This window comes from Eurypyga helias, unplaced genomic scaffold (genome assembly GCF_000690775.1).
Source record: "Eurypyga helias isolate BGI_N326 unplaced genomic scaffold, ASM69077v1 scaffold25865, whole genome shotgun sequence".
NCBI lineage: Eukaryota > Metazoa > Chordata > Aves > Eurypygiformes > Eurypygidae > Eurypyga > Eurypyga helias.
Genome location: NW_010251173.1, coordinates 23,932 through 50,410, shown reverse-complemented (window position 1 = coordinate 50,410; position 26,479 = coordinate 23,932). Strand labels below are relative to the sequence as shown.

At 42.8% G+C, this 26,479-nt stretch overlaps 1 protein-coding gene across 1 annotated transcript in view; it reads left to right on the top strand.

Moving 5' to 3' along the window:
- Positions 1 to 421: 421 nt before the first annotated feature.
- The window catches only part of LOC104509866 (SAM and SH3 domain-containing protein 1-like), a gene marked incomplete at its 3' end in the record, with an annotated part of 49,505 nt that continues 23,447 nt past the window's right edge, over positions 422 to 26,479 (top strand). The window contains exons 1-6 of the mRNA XM_010151941.1: positions 422 to 516; positions 4,888 to 5,045; positions 6,379 to 6,447; positions 19,663 to 19,749; positions 21,072 to 21,184; positions 22,847 to 22,948. Of these exons, the coding sequence (XP_010150243.1) occupies positions 422 to 516; positions 4,888 to 5,045; positions 6,379 to 6,447; positions 19,663 to 19,749; positions 21,072 to 21,184; positions 22,847 to 22,948 (624 nt within the window). The remainder of the gene's footprint in view (positions 517 to 4,887; positions 5,046 to 6,378; positions 6,448 to 19,662; positions 19,750 to 21,071; positions 21,185 to 22,846; positions 22,949 to 26,479) is intronic.

Here is a 26,479-nt window from a genome sequence, read left to right as displayed (position 1 = left end):
TGTTTGTTTGTTTGTTCATTTATTTTCTCCCTTCCTGTGTCGCTTTCTCACATGCCAAAACCCTCTGCTTGGGGGAAGTGGCGATTCTTCCCTGTCAGCTCCTGCACAAGAAGGGCCCCTTCCTTTTGGGCAGTGTCCAGCTGGGCTTTGCCTCACACCTCCCTTGCTTGCATCACGTCCTGAGCCCTCTCCAGCTTCACATTTCACCATTCTTGGTGAGGTTTGGGTGGTTTTTTTCATCCCTCTGAAACGTCGCAGCTTTTCCTGATGCCATGAACGCACTCGCCATCTTCGAGTCCTCCCTGGAAACCCATGGCTTTCACTGTGGCTTCCATTGTTATTGCTCCTCACAAAACTACTTTTTGGCCTTGTCTGTACACTGAAAGTTGATGCTGACAAACCATTGGAGTTTTAGGCAAAAATGACGGGTCTTACTCGTCCTGTTTATCCCAGCAAGAGCTCTAGTACAGATGCAGTTATGCCAGCAGAAGAGCGCCTTACTATTTTACCATTTGGGTAATGGGAGTAAAATACATCAATCAAAGACCTGCTGTGTCCCTATCACCTTTATATTAATATGTTTTTAGCACAGCGACAGCTACCATAGTTCTGGGCTCGCTTCATCTTGTTGGAAAATTGATCAGAAGGTATTTGATTTCCCCACTGCAGAATGCTGTGTTCCCATATCGACTTTTCCTTTCTCTGAAGCCCAGTGCTGCTGGGTTTTGTCTTTGTGTCATAATTTTGCTGGGTTCAGCCCCCGTTTGTTGCAAGTTAGTTAGCACTGCCTCGATTTTCATTGTTACCGAGCTTTACAAAAGCTGCAGTTTCTTTGTAATTGCTAATGAATTATGTTTTTCAAAGTCATCATGGAATGTTTTTCAGCCCCTGTGGCTTCCAGCCTTAGTACTGAACGCAGTGTATTTGGGATGGACAAAAAACCCCTTCTGTTTTTGTCGTTGGCAGAGGGGAGAGAGTCAAATGCTTTCACCCATGGCATGTTGTGTTTGATAGATTCCAGCATTTGATTCGAGCTGAGAGGCATGAATTTTCTTCCCCACCTAATACTGAAAGCAGGCATGTGAGCACCGTAGCAGCGTGGTCTCTCTGAAGCTACATTTCATCAGCAGTTAAGCTAAGCACTTACCTATGTCTGTGCTGCTGTACGAGACACTTGGACTGTTATTTCACGTGTAGAAGTATTTATTGTTTGAAATCCCATTTTTTTTTAACCATTCCTCCCACATAGCTCGCTTCCTTGATCCAGAGTTTTGCTGCTGCTGCAGGATGTTATCATTTAGCATGTGTCAGCTCTGGCTCGTGCAAGAGTAATGGAGCAGAAAGCCTTCATTTTTCGCTGAAGCGGCGAAGGGGATGGTCCAGAGGTTGCGGTTGGAAGCTCAAAATGGGACTTTTACTAATATGTACCAGTGGAAACTCACTGAGCTGGTTAATTCCCTCAAACACTTGCTGAGGGTGTTGTTACAGGGGTAGATCTTTTTTAGTTCTTTATTCTGATCTGTGACTTGTAGGTAATTTCCGTTACACCCCTGCGTACCTGCCCTGTCTCTGCGCGGGGCCTTCTCTTGACCTGCTCCAGAACCTCTGCAGACAATGAAATGCGGTGTGTGGTGAAGGACTCTGAGCAGAACGAATGCTTTCGAAGTAAAACAAACTCTTTGGGAGCTTTGGTGCTCTGGCTGTCTTTCAGATGTAGCTTTGTTTCATCATTTCAGAAGGTAGATGTTTGGAGCAAATGGGGCAGATGTTTGAGGGAAGAGACTGGCAGAATTTCCTCACAGTTTTCTGCTGTAGGTGCCTTATTTACACCTGCTGAAATGGTTTCATAAAGTTACTTATAAATTTATGAGCATTTTTGCCATCTCCTTTTCCACTGGTTATGTTACTGAATTTTCCCAGCACTCACCTGGGTCTCACTTTGCACAGTTGCTGTCTGCACAGCGAGATTAATCCTGTCTTGGGATCTGCAGAGGAGTGTTTAAATTTATAATTCAGATGGATACAGCTCCTGTGGCAGAGACTGTGAAGAGGTTCATGAATTTCTAATTAGAAGGGATTTATTCAGTGAATATTTCCTGAACTGACTAAGTTGTGGTGTGGAGCATAGATGAAGCTTAATGTTAAGCCTAATGTTAAGCTTAATGTTATTAAAATATGTGCATTCCCTCTGGAATGTGTGAGCCCTACCCTGGGTGCCCAGGTTTCCTTTTGGATGCTCTTCTCTACAATGCTTGTGTATTTTGGGAGCAGAACAGCAATGCCTTCAGATAGGTAGAGATGTTCCTTATCTGTTAGGTTGCAAACGGAACAACTGAAGTCATCACAGTGGGGAGAAATCCCTCTTGAATTGAAAGACTGTCATTCCAGTCAGGAAATGCGTTTCCAGCTGCTTTCCCGTGTATTTTGTACATTGTACTTTCTTCACGTACGCGTTTTTCAGGCTTAGCTCATAAATTATATTTTTCCTATTGCTATTAGACAAGAAACCAAAGGAAAATACTGTTTTCAAGATTTTTTTTTTTATGGGAAAGGTAGTGTACAAACGCAAAATCACAATATTTAGAAGCCTGCAACAATTGGAAGAGAAAACGTATCCTAAGCGATCACACAAATCATACAGCGTACAAAGTAAGCAGGAAAGCTACCCGTGAAGAAAGATTCTTCCTTGAGCCCTAAGGCGAACAACTTAAGGCCTGAAGCATAAGCCACAGTCCTGCTTGTTCAGCTTACAACTCGCATTGTCTTTCAAAATGAGGGATTTGTAAAAAGCACTTTGCCGATTCGCGCGCTGTACCTCAGCTCCCAAGCCGCGTCCGTTCGGCCCCACAGCCGCTTTCTGCAGCGCGAAAGAAAGGTGAAGGAGACGGGAAGAAAATAGGACTGATAAGAATATGGCTTTAAAGCGAGTAACAAAAATGCTTCTGCAAGTTGAGATTGTTTTAAATTGGCCGTAGGTGACTTGATGGAGGAATCACTAGTTTAAATTCATCGGGCTTCGCTCTACAGGATATTAGCATTATTAATTTTTAACAGCTCCCTTTGGCTTTATTATCAGTATTTGAGATTCTGTGCTGCGCTAACCTTGTACCTGGAGGGGAGCTGGACAAGCAGGTGCTAAGCTGCTGTTTGCCCTCCCTCTTATGTGTTCCCTGAGGGTTGGATACATACATGAATATCTCAATTTCTGCAGGATATTCGCATCTTACGCTGTGATTTAACTGTGTATAAGTCATGTGGAATATGCACCAACAGTGTCTGGGTACAGAACAGATGACTCGGGCAGGGCCCCTTAAATCCGGAAACCCCGAGGGTAAATCAGACACTTTTCCCAAACACATAGCTTAAGGAGCCTGCCCTCCGTGGGTACTTTCTCAGATCACTGGGTTTCTTGCCCCAGCACTGCATAGTCCTGGAAACACAAGCTGGGGATGTCTGTTACTGCAGCCGCTGTTTCTAGGAACCCAAGCTCTCCTCTGTTTAATTTTTGAGCTTTGGTTCAGAAGGGTGGAAGATGGACTTTCAGGAAACTAATCTTTGAAAATATTTTCTGAAAAGATGTTACAGCGTGCCTGAGAACATGCCAGTGGTACAACGTTTGCTCAACCTTCTAGAATTAGCCCTTGGTATAGAGAAGTCCCTAATCCTGCGGAAGTAAAGTCAACACAACCTGTGGATTTTAATGTGAGGCTTAATGGATTTTAATCTAAATAAATAGGATTGCTTGAGACTGATAAAAGTTCTGTGATCTGTGTTCTAAATCTATGCCAGAAGTTCAGTCAAGAGTAGTGTTTTCCAAAATATTTTCCTTCGGGTTCTTGTCTAATAGCAATAGGAAAAATATCATTCAGCTGGAAAAAGGGTAGGTATATTAATCACAACAGTGTAGGACTATCAGGTGTTTTGCATTCCAGCACTGCAGAGTAGGGCTTTAGAGGAGGGAGGGGAGAGTTGTTCTTGCTTCTGTCCTTCAGAGTCATCTTGATCCTATAAAACTGCTCCTGTTCTAACAGGGTGGGCTTGACAATAAGCGAGCAAAAAGAAAGCAAATACAGTCAGCTTTTTTAGGATTTTGTTACACGGAATGCATCTGGCTGTTCAGCTGGATAGTTTTAGGCTGAAAGTAGTAACTTCACATCTAATTGTAATCTCTGGCTACAACTTGCAAGAACTGCTCAAGCAAAAGACTTCTATAAAGCCTTAGGAACCCGGTAGCTTACCGTTTACAAAAACTAGCATGTTTTTCTAAACATATGCAGCAAGTAGCTTTTTAAGGCAACAGATAAATCATCAGAAATTTGGGATCTAAAGACGTTTTGGGGACGCAGTGGATTCTCCTGACTGGCTATGTGAAACTTTAGGGTGGAATAGCTGATAAAATGCTCCCTTTTTCACTGGTGTGGCAGTGTGCGGACAAGTGAGGTGCTGGTGAATGGGAAGCGTTTAGAACACGGGGCCTGTCTTTCCTTCATCCTCGCAGAGTGCTAGGCGGGGGTGGTAGAGTGCCTGAGGAGGATTCGCAGCCATGTGCCTGCAGACTTTTCCAGATGCAAAACTTACTCGGGTTCCATTTTGATGGAGCTAATGGAGGGAGAGAAAGAATCCTGGTGCCAAATAGCTAATTTCATTTTCCTGATCTCTGAACATCTGTGGAATTTCCCTGGGCTCAGTACAGCTTCTGCCTGACTAGAGGAGCCCTTTTGGATCTGTCAGCAAGTGAACGTGGTCGCCTTCTCGTGCTGACTTCCACTCGAGGACTTCATTTCCCTTTTTGTGCTGTAAAATCAGCAAAAGCAGATGTGCAGACCATGCATGGTCAGGTGAAATCCCCCAGTTGGGCGATGACCTTGTGTCAGCCTTGTTAACTAGCCAGCACTTGGCCGTGAGCTGTCCTTTGCCTTCCTGGCTACCCGTGGCCAGCAGTGCAAGCCAACTCGGTCAGGTGATGGCAAGTAGACTCCTCTCTACTCTAGATCTTGCAAACTTCCTGGGCGGGCTAATCCAGCACCGCTTCGTGGCAGCCAGTGGTAATTTCCTGCTTAGTATTAAAAGTCTGCATTTCCAGAAAACTGTCTCTGGTTTGTTTGTGTTTGTTTGTTTTTGGTTTAGTTTTTTTTTTTTAATTAAGTCTTAAGAGTGTTTTGTCACCCTTTCTGTAAACAAAGGTCATAGGAAGTACAATTTCACAGAGAAAAGAGATTTACATGTAGGCTGAGGAATGTGTGAACTGAAAGACCTCCAGTATTGAGAAATAAATCCACGTCCTTTTTTCATTTGTTTGGAGCATGTATGTTACTGTGGTTGCTTACTCAGCCACGATGGCCTTGTGGTTACAGTACTGACTTTGCAATAACTTCACTAGGGGTAGGACTGGCTGAGAATAAAATAGCCATGAGTAAGTTCCCCTATGGTTTCACATGCAGATCAACCAGCAAAGTCTAGTTCTCTACTACCAACTATGAATTTTTCCTCCATTCTAATTGGAGTTTTCCTACTGACTTCAGCTACACTCATTAATAGTAGGTGCCTTTTAGGCAGCTGGCTTGCAGTCTTAAATTGGATACCACCAGTGGGACTTGCTTCATCTAACTTGAGGCAGCTGAAACCCGTCAGGCGAGTTGTTCTGTAAGAGTTCCTGACCCTCCATCCATTGCAAAGGGAGCCTGGATGACTGGGTCCTGGAGTTGATGGTTATATCCTGGATGTTTCAAGGAAGGTGATGAGAATTCTGTACTGTTGACACATTTCTGTGGTAGAAACAGGCCTTGCTGAAATGTATCTGAATCCTCTTAGTATTTTTAGCTCAGAGAATGGTCTTTTAATGCCAGATTTTTCTCCCTGAAGGCTAATTTTGGGAAATTGTACTAGAGCTTACCTAACAAATTGTGTGATGATCTAATGAAAATTACACATTCTTCTTTCTATTTTGCTTTGAATCATTTTTGTCTGGCAATTCTACATTCTTCTGTAATCTTCATTGATAAGGATGGAATTAGCTGGTTACTGGAGAATTTCAGAATTTATCCTGAAAGCAACTGCTTCTGGAAAGGCAAATGTTTCCCATTTAGATGGTTTCGAGGTAGTCCTAGGTTCTGTATTTCTGTTTCTTCTTCCCTTTTTTTTCCCTTTAAGATTTCTTCTTTCTAGTGTTCGGCTATTTCATTAACCTGACGTTTGTTCTGTTTTAGGAGAAACCTGATGCCAGCCCCACATCTCTACAGCTGCGATCCCAGATTGAGGTTAGCACTTTGATTTTGATCATCCGTTTTTGTTTGTTTGTTCTTTAATTTGCCATTCTGCATAAATTGGGCAAAGACTGCTCTCCTGTCCGCTGTCACTGCTATGTGTCTTCCCTTGCAGGAGTCGCTTGGTCTCAGCAGCACTGCGTCAACACCCGACACGGAAAGAAAGTAAGTGAAGGCACGGCAGGTGAGAGGGGAGGGAGGGGGAATTGGGGAAATTGGTGTGTTTTCTTCTTCCTTGGAGAAAACTCATTTTAGCTTGTGTTGGCATTTCAAGATTTTAGATCCAGCTGCTATTAATGAAACCCGTTTTGGAGCCTCTTCCTTGCGCCTCTTCCTTGTCTTGTTCTCTTTTGGCCTCTTATTGTTTTGGGTTTTTTGGTTTTTTTTAGATCAAGGGAGAGTTATCTTTTTCTCTCCTCTGTGAGTGCTTGGGGTGTGCATATACCAATACAACTGGTAGTCTTTTTGGAGGAACATCACTGATTTCACATTCTCTGCAAACTAAACCTGCTTAAAAAAAAAAAACAACCCAAAACTTTCTTTGACTAGACCTAAATGCAGCCAAAAAGAGATACAAGAGATGAAGAGAGAGTTACAGGCTTGAACAACTTTCCTTTTCCTGTGCAATCCTGGGTTTGTAACTGCACTTTTGAAGAAGGTGCCAAGGGAATGAAGTATTTAAAGCCAAGTTAAAAGGAGCTTTAATTTTAGCAGTCCTTAATAAAAACCTCTCTGTGAGGACTGAGAGGGTTTCTGTTTACTGTCACCTCCTGCTGCAATGTGCGTGCTTGTTTTCTGCGCCTCCTTCCTTTGATCCCAAGATCTTGGATCCCTACTGCTGAGGGTAACGTGCAGCAGTGCATGAAGACAACTGACACTACTTCCACTTGCCTATGCTCCCTGGGGCAGTGCCAACTGGACTGGTTCAGAGGGAGCGTGTAGAATCCAGTTGTGGTGTGGAGTGCTTTTGTAAGGTTTTACAGTCCCACATTTGAATATTTTCTAGTGTTTCAACACTGGACTGTTAACAGGAAGGTTGTAAGAATTTGCCACCCTTGCTAGTTCAGCAGAAGGGGTGTCAGTCCCAGAGAGGGATGTGAGGTATGGGACTCACTTGGGCACTGGCCACGTTACAGTTAGGTGTGTGGTAGGGAACAGCTGCTTACGGACTTCCTGGGGGATTGCCTGAAAGCTGATTCATGTTAAAGATCTTGGAAAGCGATAAATTATATTTTAGAGTTGCCTTGTCTCTCTTAATTGCTCACAGAGAAAGTAGTTGATGGTTTTCTTGAGGTAGACGCTGATGTTTGAAACAGCTTAAGACAGGTAAGGTGAATTTTACCTTGGGTGCCATCACTGCCCTCGTGTTACGTGCTGTTAACATAGAAAGCCTAGAAGGCTTAGAGTGTGAAAGTGGTGCTTCAGATACTGAAACATGGAGAAGTTTTCTTTAAGGATACCTCCCTGTCTAACATTATAACGAAACTAGAATTGCCAAGTGGATGGGAACTTTGAGAACTGTAATCTGTGAAGTAAGCCTCCGAGGTTATCCTGTAATCATAATATTTTTTTCTCAGTCTCAAAGCACATTCCCCATGGATAAATATCTTCACTATCATCACCCCACCTCAGGTAATCATGAGATAAAGATCTCACAGGAGGACAGCACACAGCTGGGAATAAGCTCTTCTTACAAGTTCTAGCCAGTTTCCTAAAATGGGTCTCTGTGTAGGTGTTGTACCACAAATAACTGAGAAGACAGTATCTACAAAAACATCATCTGAGTGACTGTTCTGAGAGAGCCCATTTACCTCACTGAAAGGAAATTAACCTCATTATCTTAGTTCAGATGGAAGAGACCTGTGATTTCTGTGGACCTTTCAAGAATTCCAGTGCTCCCGTTTGAGGATTTGCCTGTCAGCTGAAGGGTGTACGTGATAAACCTTATCAGATTTATGAAACTGGCGCAGGGCAGGTTGTGTCAGATATATGTGAAATAAGAAACAAGGCTGATTGGGCAAAGTGTTGAAAATAATAAATGCTCTCTGCTCAATACCATGCCAGTTATTCAAAATTATACAGGCCTCTGCCTATTAGTGACAGCCTGCCACACCAATGCTGGTTTCACCTCTGTAGCTTGGAGGGCTGAGGAATGACTTTTGCAGGGAGGCAGAATTTCTACATTTGATCTGCAGGCAAATGGCCACTTCAAGTCCAGCCAGTACATCTGCGCTTGGTACTGACATGCTGAATTTGATGTTTTTCAGGAGGGGGTTTGGTGTTGGGTTTTTTGGTGGGTTGGGTTGTTGGTTTTTTTTTTTGGTTCAGTGTTTAGTTTATGACTTTCATCTGAATTAGCTGCATGGGCATGCTACAAGACAGGAAACCTTGTCCCTTTGGGAACGCTGTTTTTGTGGCCCCTTCGTGCTCCGTGAGAGATCCAGGGTAAACCTTTTACAAAAATTCTTTTGTTGTGAGAAGACTCAGGTTTGCCAAACCTGATGCAGATGCACATTGGTTTCTTGTATTCACAAAGAGATTTGAGAGCGAAAGGAAAGATTTGTCCCAAAATGGCCATCCAGATTTTCAGGAGCTGAAAAATTTGTTGTTGTATTATTCCAAAGACCATGTAAAAACTTGCACAAATAAAAGGTGTATTTCTATATACTGAAAACAGAAATGTTTTCCTGGGGAGAGGTGGGGCGAGTTGTTTCTGGACTGGTGTTCTCAGCAGGTCACTTCAGCAAGTAAAAGCAGTCCCAAGAAAAAACCCATGGGGAGGAATGAACGAGCAGCCAGCTGGAACATGGCTGGCCACAGTAGCTCCCTTGCCCAGCCCTGCTGCCCGCATGCCCCACAGCTTCATGCTACTAAGGTCTAAAATTTTAAAATAACACACCTGGGTGGTGGTTTAATTTGCCAGAGTTGAGAGATTCCAGACAAAAAGAGGCTTTGAGGGAGTCTGGAAGAAGCTATGTTTGTTTTGATCTGGTTTGGTTTTCCTTTTCTGTGGTGCCCAACTGAAGAGAGAGCCTGACAGGCTCCACTGTACACCGCCCCGAAAACAGATTGGCCTTGCTGCTCCGTGGTAGGAAAAAGTCCCGTTGGTGTGGATGGGCAGTGTATGTTCAGTCTTGCCTTGAGTCTCACTAACCCTGCTGCCCAGTCTGTTCAAAGCCAGCATGAAATGAGCTGGTGCCCTCGGTCCGGCAAGTTGCTCAACAAGTCTCTGTCTAGTGGGTGATGTGCTGTAACAGGGAGCGCAGCCGTAGTGCCTGGAGGGAGGCAAAAGCGGTTAAAACAAGCCTGAAGGCAGAGTTGCTTGTCACTTCAAGTCATTGTGCCTCCAGAAGGCATTTGGGACAATACTGCCTTCCTCTGCTGCTGACAACTGTGTTCCTGTTCGTTACCTGAAGCTACAAAACCCCCTGCACATCTGAACCTGCTCTGTGCGTTGTAAGCGCCTTACCAAGGGTGGTTTTCATTTGATAGATTCTGACACAGAGAGAAAAATCTTCGCTGTAACCAGGGCCTCAGAGATTTATGTGAATAACAGCAAGGGTACTGATGTGGCCTGAAAAGCTATCCGTAAACAACAGAAAACAAAGTCATGTTTGTTCAAGCTTCATCCCACAATTGCTCTGATTTTTTGGCCATACTGGAGTTCCTTCTGTAAACTGAAGCAGCTGGGCAGGCTGCAGAGTCATATAGTATTCAGCAAATAATGCAAAGCATGGAATGAGATGTTTGTAGCTTTCTTAATAATAAATTTCATTTCCCTCTGCCCTTTCCAAGATTCCCATCTTCCCAGTCTTGCTGTCAGTTACGGTGCGAGTGTAATTTTGCAGATTCTCAGTGCGCCTGCAGCAAAGTGCCAACAGCATCTTTAACAGTGATTTCATTTTAAACGAAAATCTCCCCACAGCCACAGGTGCCTCTGTGTAGAAGCAGTGTTCTGCTTTTGCTAGAAGGATCATCAGTGCAACAAAAATGCAGTGAATGTGTTCTTAGCAGTTACTACTGCTTCTGTGTCCCCATACCATGTTGATCTGGGGTTGCATTGTATATACAATCCCTATTATTTCCAAATGATGGCAACACCCCAAGGATGTTTACTCAGGCAGGGGACTGAGCAGGGTTTTCTCATAATTGTAAGCAGAGCACTTAAAACAATGTAATCCAACTTTTAGCCTGTTCCCGTGTTTGAGCATTCAAGTCTACATGACAAACTGATGAGCTCTGCATGTTTGCCAGGAAATCCAGGTTAAACCCAGTCCCCTGAACTCGGGCTTCTGCATCCTGACTCTCATCCTGTTTTGAGAAGAACTGGGGATGTTGCAGAGGGGAAGTTGTGTGTTTTCCCTCTTGGGAAATAGATCTGTGTGCTGTCACTGTTTGGTCCAGCGGCCTCTGGGCAAGTATCAAATGTGGTGTATCAGAGAGCTGCCAGGAAAGAGCAGGAAGTAGGTGAGAGACCCAAGAGCACTGCATGTAGGTAGGATGAGGTACAGTCATTCCTATATACTCATTTCTTTTCTTTGCAGCTGCTAGAGAAAGGAAGGACAAAACATAGCGCCTGGGGTAGCAGTTGTGGCTGTATCTGGCGTTTCACAGGCATTCCCACCACCTTCGCATGGCAGTGGGTGTCACGCCTCCTACACCAATCACCTGTTGTTTCTTGAACTGTACCACTCGAGCACACCCCTGACCAAGTCGATGGTCACACTTCCCGTTAAGCACCACAGTTCATCCTGCTGCACTCCTCAGCCTGCAGCACGGTACGGTTTAAGCACTCTCAACCCTGGGATCCTCTGGACCTAAATCCCAGACTCTGCCAGAGCAGGGAGCTGACTAGAAACAGACATGTCAGGCAGAAGGAGCTGGAGGAAAGCACACACGTGTGGGGTGCAGGCGGCACAGGGGAGCATTGCTGGGGGGCTTCGCATTCCCCTGGCGCTGGGGAGCTGCCGTGCCTCTGGCAGCTGTGTCCCCAGCTCCCTGCTTCAGCTGCTCCCGAGTGAATGTGTCTTGTCATCCTCACCGCGTGTGCGGGATGTACATCTTAAACCGAGCCCCTCGCACGTGGAGTCCTACAGTTTGGCCAGATCCCTGATGGCTCATTGGGAATGTCAGAGGAGGAGTTGTAGACTGCTCAGGCGTTATGGCTGTCTCTGAGGTTGTTAGCTGGCAGCTGGGGAAGCCACAGTGAAGTGGCTGCTATCTGCATGCTGTTGTCTCTGCAGGAGGAACTACTGACTCACTCTGTTTTTTAGGGATTTTCTGCAGTGGATGTGCCATGGTAAAGCCGGTCACTGTCCTGCAGTATGAACTTGAACTCCAGATCAGCCTAAGGCTGGGAGAGACCCTGCAGTTCAGTGTTCCCATCTTCCACAGTGATTCTCAGTGGAAGTATGAACAGCTTTCCTTTTTTCAGAAGGGCTCATGCAAGCCTCAATTCTGCCCCCTTTGGTACACTAATCTACTGGCCTTTGCCAGTAGTTTTTAACACTAGACTTCCTAATCCTCTTCCCCTGCAGCATCCAAACGGCAGGTCAAGCTTTGAATGCAGGAGGTTATTAAATCATCCCTCAAGGTCATGGATGGGGAAGCCTTCAATTCTATCACATTTGATTCTGGCAAGTCCTCAAGGTGCCCAAATTAACTTTGGCAGGTATTTGTAAGCTCATCAGCAAAGAAACAGGAGTGCAGGTCTTAGAGGACGTGAAGCAGAAAGAGGGCAGAAACTGAGAAGAACAAAGCAGAAAACAAACAAATTCCCTAAACCAAGGTTGCTGAAGGCTGCACTTAATGACTGATAGAGTAAGTTCTTCCTTTTGCATAGATTAAAAATGGAAAGGAAAAGTCAAAGGAAAAGAAGTAAAAGGTTGCTGTACTTGAGATGTCTGCATTTAAGATAGGTGTTTTTTATACCCCATGCTTGCAGGAATCATAAAGAATCGGTGAATGTGTACAGCCCTGTTTTCACTTGTTTGAGGCCCGATTTAGTCAAAGCCAAATTATTCATGCTGCCTTAAGCAGCCTCCTCAAGAGAAGTAGGGCAGGAAACTCCCACAATAACCCACACAATGGGAGCGAGAGGCCAGCCAAACGCCTCCCGAGACACGTGAGGAGGGAAACCAGTGCTCCTTTGAGCAGCTGGAAGAAGACTTCAAGCCTGGTAAATTTGTACGAGGAAGCATGAAGGGCGCCTTTCACAAGAAAGCCCGACTCGTCGCGGCTAGCTGACACGGCACATAGTGAGCAATGCGCGCGGAACTGGGGCGCGTTGAGTGTGGTGCGTTGGGCCCTGCTCTTTGCCGTCGAAGAGGTTTAACTGGCAATTATCTGCCTCCTGGCTGGGACCCACCAGTCGATTATTCTGTACGTGATGTAGCCCCATCTGCCCGCTGGCAGCCACCGGACCAAGCCCGTGGGACCAACGTGGTGGCTTCTGTGCTGTTGATGGTAGAAAATACACATACTCACGCACGGCCCCCAGGCAGCTCAGTGTTTGTTTCCACTGAGAAAGTTCTGACCTGCTTAAAGAGCCATTGCTATGGAAACCTAATGAGAAGATAATTGAATGAAATGTCTTTGCTTTCCATCCCTTTCTCACACTGGTGCCAGCAAGGTCAGAACCTTGCAGGCCTGCTTTCTCTTCAGGTTCATGCAAATTTGATAAAAATACCAAAGGCCCATTTTCATCCATGTGCCAGCTCCAGTTAGATAAATTATCTTGTATTCAGTCAGCAGCGGTTACAAGTCTGTCAGTTTTTCATACTAATTATGTGACTGGGCCATTCCTAATGCACGTGGATAACCAAATGGCTTTGCAGCAGAGCCAGCATTGGCTTTTGCGTCAGTTTATTCACCTCTTTGAATGCTCATAATATTTCTAGATTGAAAATCCCATCCAAAGCATTTTCCTCAATGGGCTATAAATAGTCATTGGGAAGGAATAAGAGGGCCACGATCAGTTTATTGAAGATGATAACAGTAGTGGTTTCATTATCAGATAGTGCTATGCACCTGTGGATTTGATGGTCCATAAATGAGATGTGGCCATGTGTTAGAGCACATCTGCGTTTAAAATACTTAGCGTTGAAACAAAAACCCGTCAGAAATCCTGTCATTCTGAGTTCCCATGTTTGCTCTGTTTCGAGAATGATGAGCTTTCAAAAATCAACAGGCGCATTCATGACAGCGGCACATGGTGTAATTTGTTTCCTTTCCCAGTTCTGCGGTGTACCAGCACATTCACATCTCGAGGCACGTGTAACTTGTGTCTCTTGTAAAATCAGCTGCTCTGTATGTGAGATAAGGCCCGGTGTTTTTCTGTCTGAGATCAGAATCAGTCCAGGGTTAACAGGGAAGGCTGTAGCCTAGGAGCTCGATGCAGCCTGGTTAAAACTCATCGCAGCAATCAGATACAGTCTGAGTTGGCTTGTGATGCAAACGTGTGCGTTGGTTCTTCCTTGTGCTCCAAGTTTTGGAGCCTGCCTCCAAGATTCAAGGGTTAATTTGTCAAAGGGAGGGATTGCTTAGGTGTAGCAAGGTCATCCCCACCACAGCACTTTTACGGAAAGAAAAATTCAAAGGCTGTTTTGGATGCTTGGCTTTGCCATTGTGCTTGCAAAACCCACAGGCTGCCAAAGAAGAACTAGAAGTGCCCTCCAGAGGCAGTCCTCATGACCAGATCTCTGTTGTCAGATGTCTGGGCTCTATCTTTCAAAAACCCCCTTAAAAGCTAGTTAATTAGTTTTTAAAGCTGCCCTCCCTTTCTCTACCTACGGTTGGAAGTTTGTCTGCATAGTTAGGAAATGTTAACTCCTCTTTTCTAATTTCTTTCCAGCTTATGTCTACTTATTCTTATGTCTGATTTCTTAGTAGGCAGTAAATTAATCTTTTGCAGCTTTCAATTTGACAGACTGAACAGGCAAAACTTTTCTCGCTTTCTCTCGTAAGATAAGCTGTCTGGTTCTCTGACTATTTTAACAGCTTTTCCCTTTACCGCTTCCGGTTTGAATTCATCTTTCTTGACCATGGATAATGATGGTTGTACAGCTATTCCCATATATATTCATTCTTTGAACTGCCCTTGGAATTTTCCCTCCCTATGCCTTTTACGTTTAACATGTTGGTTTTTTTCTCAGTCATCCTTTTTCAGCTGGTATCCCCAGGTACTCTCTCACTCGTAAACCTCCAGCGTTTGAAAGACTGACATTTGTGTCAGTCCTGTTTGTGTACTTGCACATTTTAGCACTGAATGTAAACTGCTTTCTGTTCAGTCAGTCTTTCTATTCTATGTCTACAGGACAAGGGGTAACGGGTTTAAATTGAAAGCAGGGAGGTTTAGATTAGATATCAGGAAGAAATTCTTCCCGGAGAGGGTGGTGAGGCACTGGAACAGGTTGCCCAGAGAAGCTGTGGATGCCCCATCCCTGGAAGTGTTCAAGGCCAGGCTGGATGAGGCTTTGAGCAACCTGGTCTAGTGGAAGGTGTCCCTGCCCATGGCAGGGGGGTTGGGACTAGAAGATCTTTAAGGTCCCTTCCAACCCAAACCGTTCTATGATTCTATTCAGCTAGTTCCTGGTCCAGGTTCTCCACTCTGGTGGTCGCTACTAAATTTTGTTTCACCGAGTGATCTGCTAAATTCCACTGAAACCCATCATCTTTCTAAGGTAGTAATACTTGCTTACTCCCAAAAGTAGCTCTATTTTTAGGTTATCAATTGTGCTGTTTTGTTGGTTTGTTTTTTTTTTTACTCGTTTATTTCAGCGGTTTGGCTCCAAGGGGCACAAAGTATTGGCCTAGAGATGGTTTTGAATTTGTGAGTTTAATGGATTACAGTTTTGACCCCTTCTGCAGCTCGCTTCCAGAGATTTTGAGTTGATAAGAAAGTGCTCCTTCCCTCTGGCCATGAATGGTTTTTTTTCTTCCTTCTTGTCTGAACATATATACCCATACATTTCTTCCGCTATAGGCTGTGACAGAGTACCTTTCATGTGAAAGCTTGCTAATGAAGTTGTACATCAGACCCCAACAAAAATGAAGGCCTCCACAGTGGAGTAATGGCATTTGGCTCCCTTTCAGACACGCAGTGCTGAAACTTCTGCCAAGTGTCACTGCATCATTAACTTTCAGTACAAGTTATCAGTCTATGAATGGAAGAACACAAATCACTTTCAGTGCACATTCACAGAGGAGCTGCAGATTTAACAGAGTAAGGGAGTGTAATTGGCAAATCAAACATACAGCGGGTCCGAGGTACTCTGGAATTTTTCACCAGACATCTAGGAAGTAAAACGCTTGATTGATTTCACTGAGGATTTTTAAGCATCAGAGTTGTGTGGTGGAACTAAAAAGCAAGTGCCTTATCAGGCTGTATGTGGTAGGTTTTGTCAGCGTTTCCATCTCTTCAGACCAGCTGTTAGCATTTTCAAGGTCAGCCCCAGGCATGGAAGATTTCCTCCTTAGGGAATGCGTGAAATGATAATTGGAATTTGCATCCTCTGATGAAACTCAGCATAGTTCTTAAATCAGTGATAAATGAGAAGGTGGTCTGCTTGCTGTGGATCCTACTCTTCTCCTCACCTCCCTCTACTCAGGCACGTCAGAAGTTTGCTCCTACTGCTCTTCCCCTTCTTTGGAGGCCTATGTGTGATGAGTTGGTGGCCTCGGGCTAATTCCCAGCGAACAGATGTCCACATCACAAACGCTGCCGCTACACCTGCTACTTACTTGCATCGTTGTTGGCAACTGTGCAAGAGAAGAAAAGGATTAAATGGATTTGTAGGCTGAAGAGCACAAGAGATTGCCTCCCCACTTTGAGGTTGATTTCACTAGTTAGGCACAGGTCTGATCATTAACGGATTTCATTTTCTAAGAACGGTGATTTGGTGCGTTTCAGAGATACTAAATTAAGATAACTACAACAACTCCTTGATGGATGATGTCTCTGTTCAGGTGCAAAACATGGAGTAGATTAATTTTGTCGGTTCCAACAGAACTTGGCTTCATTTTTTCTTGATTGTCCCCATATACAAGTCCACATACTTTTTATCTGGTTTACCCTTATTTAGAAAAATATTTGCTGACAACTTCACTTTAAGTGTCTGGTTGAAATTCTGGCCCTGTTTAAAGTCTTTACATTTTGACACTGACTTTTCTGGAGTTTTTACCCAGAAAGTATGGGGTTTGTATTTTTCTTCTGCATTTGTTATTCAGGCTTCTTAAAAGCTAAGCATTTGCTGGCATATCACCCATATCATTAACTTTTCCCTTTCAAGGGTGAACATTATCAGCAGGGAAAACATTAAATAATCTCCCTCCGCCTGGTGTGTTACAGATCCGAAATTCGGTTGCTTCAGTTGGTTTGCAGTTCGTGCTGGATTAAATTTCTGGTCAGTCTGAGGTTGAAGGAGGTTACATTTCCGAGCTTCTCTGTTCCAAACCCTCCTTGTCTAGATGAGTTACTAAATCAAACTGAAACTTCATACTGTCTCATTTCCCCTTTAATGATGTCTTTGCAAATTGATGAGCATGTTTTTCATGCTTACAAAACGTTGGCCAGTAATTGCTTACATCTTCTAAACTCTGAACTAGCTTGAGCTAAAATTTTCCTTCCAGTGGTTTACTGACTTGATCAAAAACCCTTCATTGCCCTCTTCTGGGAGTCTGAGAAAAGACACGGAGCCCGTGCACACGCTGGGGACAGACTGCAGTATGGCATGTGTGTGTTACTGTACGGCCTCATCCAAAGACGGATTTGGCTTGAGGTCTTCTTGGTATGCTGGGGGACGCCTGGTTTCGTTCTGCATGGCTGCAGTACAGCCACCACACAACAGGGCATTGTCACGTCACGGGGCCGGGCGCTCGGCAAAGACGCTGCTTTGCACTTGGAGCCTCCAGCAAAGCCGTCGAGGCTGGCAGAAGTTGTTTCACTGCCGTGGCGCAGCTTGGTTAAATAATGATTCCCATAGGAAGGCTTCAAAGAATTGCACGAGGTCTGGTAGTTTCTATTAGCTCCATTTACACAGGCAGAAGAAAAGGCAGTGAAGGGGTGATGTTGTCTCATCAAAGATCCCACAGTGAACTGTTGGCGCTGAGTTGGAATCCATTATGGAAAACTGGTTCAATGAACATAAAGACCAAGAACAAATGATTTACTTATTTTTTTTTTTTAGTGGGTTGTTTGTGAAGTCCATGTTCTGGTAAAATAAGTCTCTCCAGCTAGCTTTTGAGGAAGGGAGTATACACTGGTGGGAAAGCACACAGAGGGGAGGGGGTATCAGGACAAAGAGGCTGTGGTCTCTAGTCATCTGTGATTTTGCTTCATAGGGTCTGGGCAAGCTTTCTTCATCTTGCCTTTAAAAAAATCTCTACTCCTCTCTTCCACACAGTGGCTTCCGAAAGTTTAACGAATGCGTATTTATAACACATTTTCAGGTAAAAACAAATAGGCTGAAAACTGCTATACAGCTAAACAAATACAGCATCACAGTGCTACAGTTTCTGAAGCGGCCAAAATACAGTTCTGCAAATAGAAAGGGGGAAAATATGTGGGGAAAAGTGTTTTTCTGAGGGATCCCTTGACTTCTTTGCCTCAACCATAGGTTTCTGTCTGTATGTGTTTTTCTGCGCTGGTCGCAAAGGCATGTTTAAGAGGGGAACTCAGTTACTGTGGTCAGACCAGTGGGTTCAGTTTTTGTTTCTAGCTTGCTGTGTTGGGAAGAAAAGGGAAGAGAAAACAGCTCATGATACATTGTTTGGAAACTATAATTTACTGTAATCAGACAGCTCCCATGAAATGTGAGAAGCCTGCATCAATAAGTCCATTTCTCTTTTTTGTCCTAGGCTCTCCATTCATAAATCAAGTTCAGAAGAAGGCTCTGTAGGTCAGTAAATTTCATTTTATTTGATACTCCTATGGAATTCTTAAACAGGTTTTGAGTTTTGCTGGTGCTGGGATGGGAAGAGCTGAGTAAACACAATACTGGCAGAAGTCAGTGGCATTTGGGGGGAGGCGGGGAGGCGAGTCTTAGCAGCTTTAAAAGTTAGATGCTTGGTGTGTCAGTGATTACTGAGGCTGCCTAGCCAGCATTGTCATGTGATAAATATGCATCTTTTGACTTGTTATATTGAATTTCAAATGCGTGCATGTTAGATTGCTGTTAGCCTATCCATTTGTATTGTGACAATTACCACCACCAGTGAATAACTAGGGTTTCTGTTACTTTTGTTCATGTCACAACAGAGTCTCTTCCTTTGTTTCTGAAATATTTTGCATTTTTAAATATGCATTCTTTAACTTTCTATGATTAGTTCATATTGCTATCCTAATTCATTAGCTGAGCTGATGCAATTCTGGTCAAATTTTATCTTGCTCATTGGAGAAGAAAAGAAAAACTGGGAGAGTTTTTTGTTTGCTCCTTTTAAATTTTTTTTTTCAAGGGACATTTCCACCCAGTCTAAACTTAAACTGTGCTTCTGAGAGTCAGTAAGCCCAGCTCTAGGGCTTCTAGGGCGAGATCCAAAATACGATAGTCACGTGCTGAAACTCAGTGGCACAGTGTGAACTGTGTTCCTTTGAATTTTTCAAAAGCAGAGAGATGAAGTAGCTTGTTTCTGCCAGATCAGGCACAGTATGTTCTCTTACAGATGGCATAAACTTTATAGAGTGTGCCCTGGTTAATTCAACAGAACACAGTTATACGCCCTACCTTGAGCCAGATCCCGTTTCTTTTCTAGAATGAATTACTTACCTCTGGGTCATCAAGCCATATGCTGCTCTGATATCAGGGGACGTGGAGACGTGGCCTTGTACAGTCTAGGCATACAGAGAGCAAGACTCAGGCATAGCTGGTGCTCTAGTAACACTTCTCATGCCAAGTAGCAGAATGCACGCGTGTGTTTGTGCATGTGTGTGCGTGCATTTATATATATGTAAAGTCTTTCTTTCCTGTGTAGATATGCACATACATATTAGAAAATTACTTATCGGAGTTGTGGCTTAGGCTACATAATTGTGGTTTAGTTATAGAGAATAAATCAACAAAATGCTTCAAAAACACTTCCAGACTTGACATTAACAATTTAACAGATATCAAAATGAATGTAAAATATTTTCTGTTTATGACTCGAAATATGTAAGTTACTGGCTTATGTCAGTCCTCTATACCATTGGCAATTATAAAACAATGTCTGTTTCCCTGAAACAAATGCATGAGCATAGTTCTACAGAATAAATCAAGAAAACCAGAAAATGTTATATTCTTTCATTCTTATTTTTGACTAGAAAATACAACTTAATGCTTGAAAGCTTCTCTAGCACTTACTAACTGATGTTTGAAATTCTTTTTCCCTTTCCCCTCATCCTCCCTCACCACTTTCCTTTTAGGGAAAGCAGACTGGAAAAAGAAAAATAAGTTCTTTTGGCAGAATTTCCGAAAGAACCAGAAAGGACTAATGAGGCAGACGTCAAAAGGTAAATATTTTTTAATGGCACAACCTATCTGTATAACGTAGAAGGAGTCAGCATCACAAAGGACTAAATTAATTTGCAGCAGTGTGGCAGCTGGAAGTCTGTGGATCTGGAAGTTTCACATGTTTGGTTTGTCGTGACAGGGATCAGACAGAGTCCTGTTCTGTGAGACTGCAGAGGGGAGGCCAGGACTCCTTCGGTCCTGACTGTCAGGGATGAAACACGCATGCAGAGTGATGCGGTTAATACGTTTTTCTAAGTAATATCTGTAAATGAACAAGATGTTTGGGTTTGTTTTTTTTTCTGATCCTGACTTGATGAGACAAATTATCTGCTTTGTTTTAATTAGATGTTTCTCCTTTGGCATTTGATTTCATTGACCTGTTTGCTTTAGGCTTGAATCCTACCTCTCATTGTGGGAGAAGACATTACAAGAAGGAGCAATAAAAGTGCGTCTAGTGTCTAGTGCAAATGTAGGATCGATTCCACTTAAACTGTCGGGTATCTTTCTCTAGTTCTTCTCCAAAAGACACAGCTGTGCGTTGCTTCAAGTATTGCTCTTCACGCAGAAAGTTTCTGTTTCCCCATGTGTACCTGTTAGAACCTTGTGTTGCAAACAGATGCTTCTCCACGTCGCTGTGTCTCTGTTCAGACAGATTGTCAAAGATGACAAAACCTCACTTAGGAGGTCAAAAAGGGGCACATTTAGACTCTCAGTTAAGCGTGGGTCCTTGCTGCCTTCAAGGCAAGTTCTGACCGTCCGAGCTGACGTGCCAAGCACACGCTGAAAGGAGAGGTCCTGGAGTTGTGAGCCCCCAGTACATCCAGCGCCACGTGCCAGCTCAGTGGCTGATCAGATAGCCTGGATAGATGGGGGGACGTGGCCAGTCCGCAGCCAAGAGCTGCAAGGGCCCAGCACGCCGTTCTTGAAAAGGCTTCCCATCCGCTCTGGCAGCTGACCACAGTATTCCTCAGGGCTGAGTGCAGGACTTTTCTGGCATTAGCACTTTCTCTTTTGATTCTTTCAGGGTCAATAACTGTGTGATGACAGTCACTTTTTATTTCTTCTTGTCACGCTCTCTTGCTTTCAGTGTCAGAGTAGACTTCATTTTCTAGCCCTAATTTACTCCCTTTCCTTGTTCAGTTACTTCCAATTCATTCAGTCCTTTGAGATCATACTATGAGCCTGCTGTGGGGAGGGTCTGTTTCTGGCCAGCCAGATCCACGTGGTGACCAGATTTCAGAGCACTGGATAAAATCCGGCGTACTCTGCTCCGTACATGACCTCTTACACATGCTTGTTATCTCTGTGTTTTTTCCTGCAGGAGAGGATGTAGGGTACGTGGCCAGTGAGATCACGATGAGTGACGAGGAACGGATCCAGCTGATGATGATGGTCAAAGAGAAGATGATCACCATTGAGGAAGCACTTGCTAGGGTATGATACGTGCATACTTCAGTTCCCTTGAGAAACATGTTTCAGGATGTAGCATATGCCAATTTAAAGTTTTGGCCGGAAAACATAGGCGAAGGGGGAGAAAGCCTGCCTGTTTGTCCCATTGAGCATCAATTAGCAATTCCTTTGTTTAGGGGGAAAAGTGAGGTTTAGCTCAACCAAAAATACATGTCCAGTGCATGGTAAATTAGTCAAGTCCTAAAAGGATTTGCTGCTTTCTGTTGGCATTAAAGAGTGCTAGTCAGAGCTCAAGTGCAGACATTTTCATTGCAGCTGTTTGAGGTAAGGGAGAGGAATCTCCCTTGTACTAGCCCTTGTTTATCGTGTATGTTCGTAGGTTGGGTTAAGTACTGAAAGGAATGCTGCAAGTTTTGCTACGCTTGCCTTATTTGTTTCACAACACACATATTTCTTACTATTTTTTGCTGCTAATGTCTGAAGGGCAGTTTGATTGAAGGCTTCCATTTTCAGCAAGTAGAATACTAACTTTTAAGTTAAAACTTCTGCTTGCTTCATAGCCAAATAGGTGATGTTTTGTTTCAATAGCCTTCAAGAAAATATTCAGTCATTTTTGGCATTTGATATTGATATCAACACAGATGTATTTTCTGATAACTACGGTGACTGTCACGTGTTTCTTTACAAAATCTAGATGTTCATAAACCACAAGAAAAATAAATATAAGATACTGTGTTTGTGCAGCAACAGGGCTGAGATTTTAATTGCTCAGCAGCCAAAAGGTCAGTGTTAAAGTTTCCACTTCACTTTTGATTTTGTACCCTTTTGCAAAGTACTGTGATGGAACACAGGGTATTCTGTATGGGCTCCATTAGAGGTGCAGAACACATGGTTTAGGTCATGAATTGGCACTCAGTGACATACTACATCTTGAAATAGATTATCCTAGAATATAAAGTTATGTTATTGTAGGAACAAAATACTGCTTTGCTAGTAATCATATAATATGAAAAAGAAGGCAAAATTTTAAAATTACTGTGTGGTAATATTGAGAATTCTATTACTTCTGTGCTGTTAAAAACTGGGCATGGCGGGGAGGGCTGTACCTGATCTGTATGGTTCATATATGTGCTGGTGCTGTTTCCCTCTAGTGGTCTGAGCTACTAGCAGCAACATTTTTTTTTATATCATCAGTTCTTTATGATCCTTTCAATAGTTTCACTCCAATAGGATTGGGTTTATGTTTTCAGCCTTTTATTGTAAAGCAGAAAAAATGGTCTTTTTTATTTTTTAAATTGTAAAAGATGGCTCCTGGTCTTTACTGTGGATCATTTTCTTTATGAAGGAAATTGGCAGGCTATTGTGATTTCGTCTGTCCGCTGTGAACTGTGCCTCTGAGATGGGGATGTGGAATTTATATTTTACTAATGACCATTCATCAAAATTCAGTACTTACAGATCACTTTCTTTTAAGAAAAATAAATTTCATCACTAAAACTTCTGATCCTAAAGCAAATCAATTTATTTTGAACAAGTGGGACATGCAGTGCAGAAGTTCTGATTTTCCCAGTTCCAAAATGATATGGGGGGGAAAACACCTGAAAGGACATTAACTCTTGCTAGTTTAATGAAGACTGATAGCTGCTTCTCACTGGAAGATGCTCTCTCTGTCTTCTCAAATTGCAGCTGAAGGAGTACGAAGCCCAGCACAGGCAATCGAGCACTGCAGACGCTACGGAATGGCCTGATGTTTCTTACTCAACCTTTGATGGGTCTTCCAACTGTAATGTAAGTACCTGTCATTCTGATATAGCTCCCCAGTATCATTTAATATTTAAATTCTTTTATTGCAGTGCAGAAATATCCTGATTTACTGGGTGATTTCCTTAATAGCAAATGTATCATTTGACCCTGTGATGCTCTGTTCTATCTGCAGAAAATCTTTAACGTGGATTTTAAATCTTCAAGGTCTGTTGTCGTAGATTGTGATGGTCTTATTGTAGAATATCTGGTTTTGGGTGGGTTGTTTTGGTTTTTTTTTTAACCTGGTGCTTTTGAAGCACAAGTGATCCAGGCAAAAATGCCTGTATTCCAAAATGCACAGAAAAAGTTTTTTAAGTGGTTTAGAGGGAGCTGTTTCACTTTTCTGATTCACAGTATCTGACAAGTAGAATTTCTCAGACCTATCTAACCCTTGTTCATACATTCTAGATGAAGGTCTGGCAAAGTTCTAGCTGCCTGCTGCTTTCAGACAGTTCTGGCTCTGCATTTTTTTACTCTCAGCCCAGAGAGTTTGCAGCTTTTGCCAGACCCATAAGCAGTCAGGCAGCTTTCCTCCCTCATTTTTACTTCTGAGCTTTGTAGCTTCTGTTGTTTTTATGGGCACCAGACAGTCTTTGTGTCATGTCATACTGAATTAATTATTTTTTCCTTCCAAATATCTTCATTTTCACTGAGTAGTTTATTCCACTTCATTTCTCTAATTGAAAGTTCACAGATAAATCTTAGAGAAGAACACATTCGGCTGTCAAATCTGGGCTCTTTGTAACCCATATAATTGAATCATAGGCTTTTGAGACCATTGATTGATTTATTTATTTTATTGTCAATGGAATTTCCTGCTAACTGCAGCAGGCAGTTAGCCTCTCCTCCTTAAATGCAAAGAGGAATGCTATGTCATTTTATGAGATGTTTAAAATATTTTGTGGTGGAGAAAGTTTTCTTGTTTGCATTTAAAAAAATATGCCCATCTTTAGTTAGATGGGAGCAGAGGGACACTGATTTTGCCTTACACTGTGTTCTGATGTATCAGAAATGTGCAGAGAAAAGAGAAGGAAGGATCTTGACTCTTCGGCACTGATTGTTTAGCTGGCTGAAGGATGTCTTGTTCTTTTCCTCATTGCTATTTATAGCCTGAACTTTCCCCTCTTAAGGCCTTTGGCTATGGTACCTGTGGCATAAAAGTCTCAAAACTCTCATTGACCATGGTCAAATCTCAGAAGTATACTGAATTTCTCTCTTAAATCTTCTGATCATGGTTTATGCTTGTGTTGAAGTTACTGAAAGCTGTAATTCCTGAGGTCCGAACGTGACTCAGTATTTGCTCCCTAATGGAACGACTTGGCACCTTTTCCCTAAAATTTTTTTCCTAAGCCATCTTTGGCACTTTAAGACAAGAGCTCTGTTGCCTCTCGCTGCTGTTCTGGTAGGATTTGAACCATCCTCCTTCTAACTTCGATGGAAGATCTATCTTCCATCGTTGTAGATGCCTCTCAAGATTTTTGCCCTTGCTCTTAATTTTTATCGTGGTTACATTTAACAGAAGCTGTGAAACTGCTTGTCTTCAAGGGAAAATCAGATCATCTGCAGAAATGAAACTTCATGTCAGAACAAAAGTCAGCTTGGTTTCTTGGTTTTTTTTGTGGACAAGAAAGAAACCAGGGTTAACTGGGGTGAAAAACCTTGGGCTGTAATTGTCACGCGAGAGTGAAAAACAAGCAGTGCAGAATACCAGCTATGTCCAGAGATAGGGCGTGTGTTCACCAAGGCTGTTTAGCCCAAGGGCATCTCTGCTAATGTGAAATGACCAGCTTTTGCGACGTGCAAAGATGGTTCTGTTTTCAAGCCCTTTCTTTGCCAAATGGTTTGACTTTCAGTGCTGTTTGTGTGATTTGTACTCATCTTAAAACTCCCACACTCATTTTGTAAAAGCCATGAAGCGAAGATGTTTTTCCATATATTAAAAGTATTTTGTTAGATAGCCCACTGCCTTCTGACCTCAGAAAGTAATTGAAAATGTGAGTCACTGAAATTGAAGTTTCTGGATTGAATTAAAACTCCTTGGGCAATGGCTCTTCTGGATCTGTTAGCATTTTTTCTGATTTTTTTTTTTTTTAGCTTCATGGCCAAATTGTTACTAGGCAGTTTCTAATGGAACATTGTCATCATATTTGATAATTTTGTAAACATTTGTACACACGAATGATAAAAACAAATTGCAGGATAACTGCAAGTTGAGGGAATTTAGGAAAGTAATAATTTGTATTTTACTTGCTATGCATTTGTTTGGTAGCCTTGGGGATTTAAGAGATGTCAAGACACTAGTGTAATGGCTTTTTTTTTTTTTTTCCCCTTCAAGTTTTATCTTCCCCGGCCGAGAGACCTGCTTTTAGTTAGGAGGACCTGGGAGGATGGGTCACTAGGTTTTTGTGAAGAAACTTGGTCTAGCTTTGCCCAATAACTACATTTCAGGAAGGGGCAGGGGGAGGGGGGAAAGGTAGAATCTAACCATTTGGAGAATGTAGAAATCCTGAGAGGCAGAATGGTCTGGAGTGTTCTAGGGGTTTAAGTACTCCATACTTCAAAGTCAGGTCTGCCCACAACATAAGAACAGCCACCTACAAAATAACATCTAAAGGGCAAATATCATTAGTTGTTGTTGTTTTCCTCTTTAGGAAGAAATAAAAGAAAAAAAAAGGACCACTTTTTTTTAAGCTTGTGTAACTATCATGTGTTTATGATTAACACCACTGTTTTGATCCTAAACTCAATTTAGAGATAGATTTAAGAATTCTTTTTCCTAGCTCCCTCCTCTTTTAAATTACTGTAGCAGGAAATGGAAACTTGCACATCATACCGTTACAAAACTAAACCCTAGAGATGAACCACACAGCGTTGAAGGGTTGTGTCTCAGCATCTGAACGGAGGCAGCCCAGTGTCATTGCTGTGCTTTTCATTGTATGTCCTGTTTGTTTACTCTTAAGAAACAAACAAACAAAGGCCTTGCCACGGCAGAAGGTGGCTTGGTTCTCTGCTGCCTGAGAGCAGTTTGTGTCACTACTGTCGTCCCTTTGTTTCACAACAAAGTGTATGTGTTATTTATTTGCTAATGTGGGAATACAGTGGAAACTGTTTTTCTTTTTAGTCAGATGTATCGAAAGTCTAAAATGCCTCATCATTTTTTACAAATTTATTTCTGAATATTTATGTCTGGTCTCTGCTGGAATGAAGGCTGCTCACAGTAACTCTAGACAGGCTTTCATTGCTTTGTGCCAAGTGTTGGGATGTAAAGCAGGTGCAGATTACAAATGGATCCCTTTCTGGATTTTAGATAAGGGTTTTTAGTCAGATGTATCGAAAGTCTAAAATGCCTCATCATTTTTTACAAATTTATTTCTGAATATTTATGTCTGGTCTCTGCTGGAATGAAGGCTGCTCACAGTAACTCTAGACAGGCTTTCATTGCTTTGTGCCAAGTGTTGGGATGTAAAGCAGGTGCAGATTACAAATGGATCCCTTTCTGGATTTTAGATAAGGGCC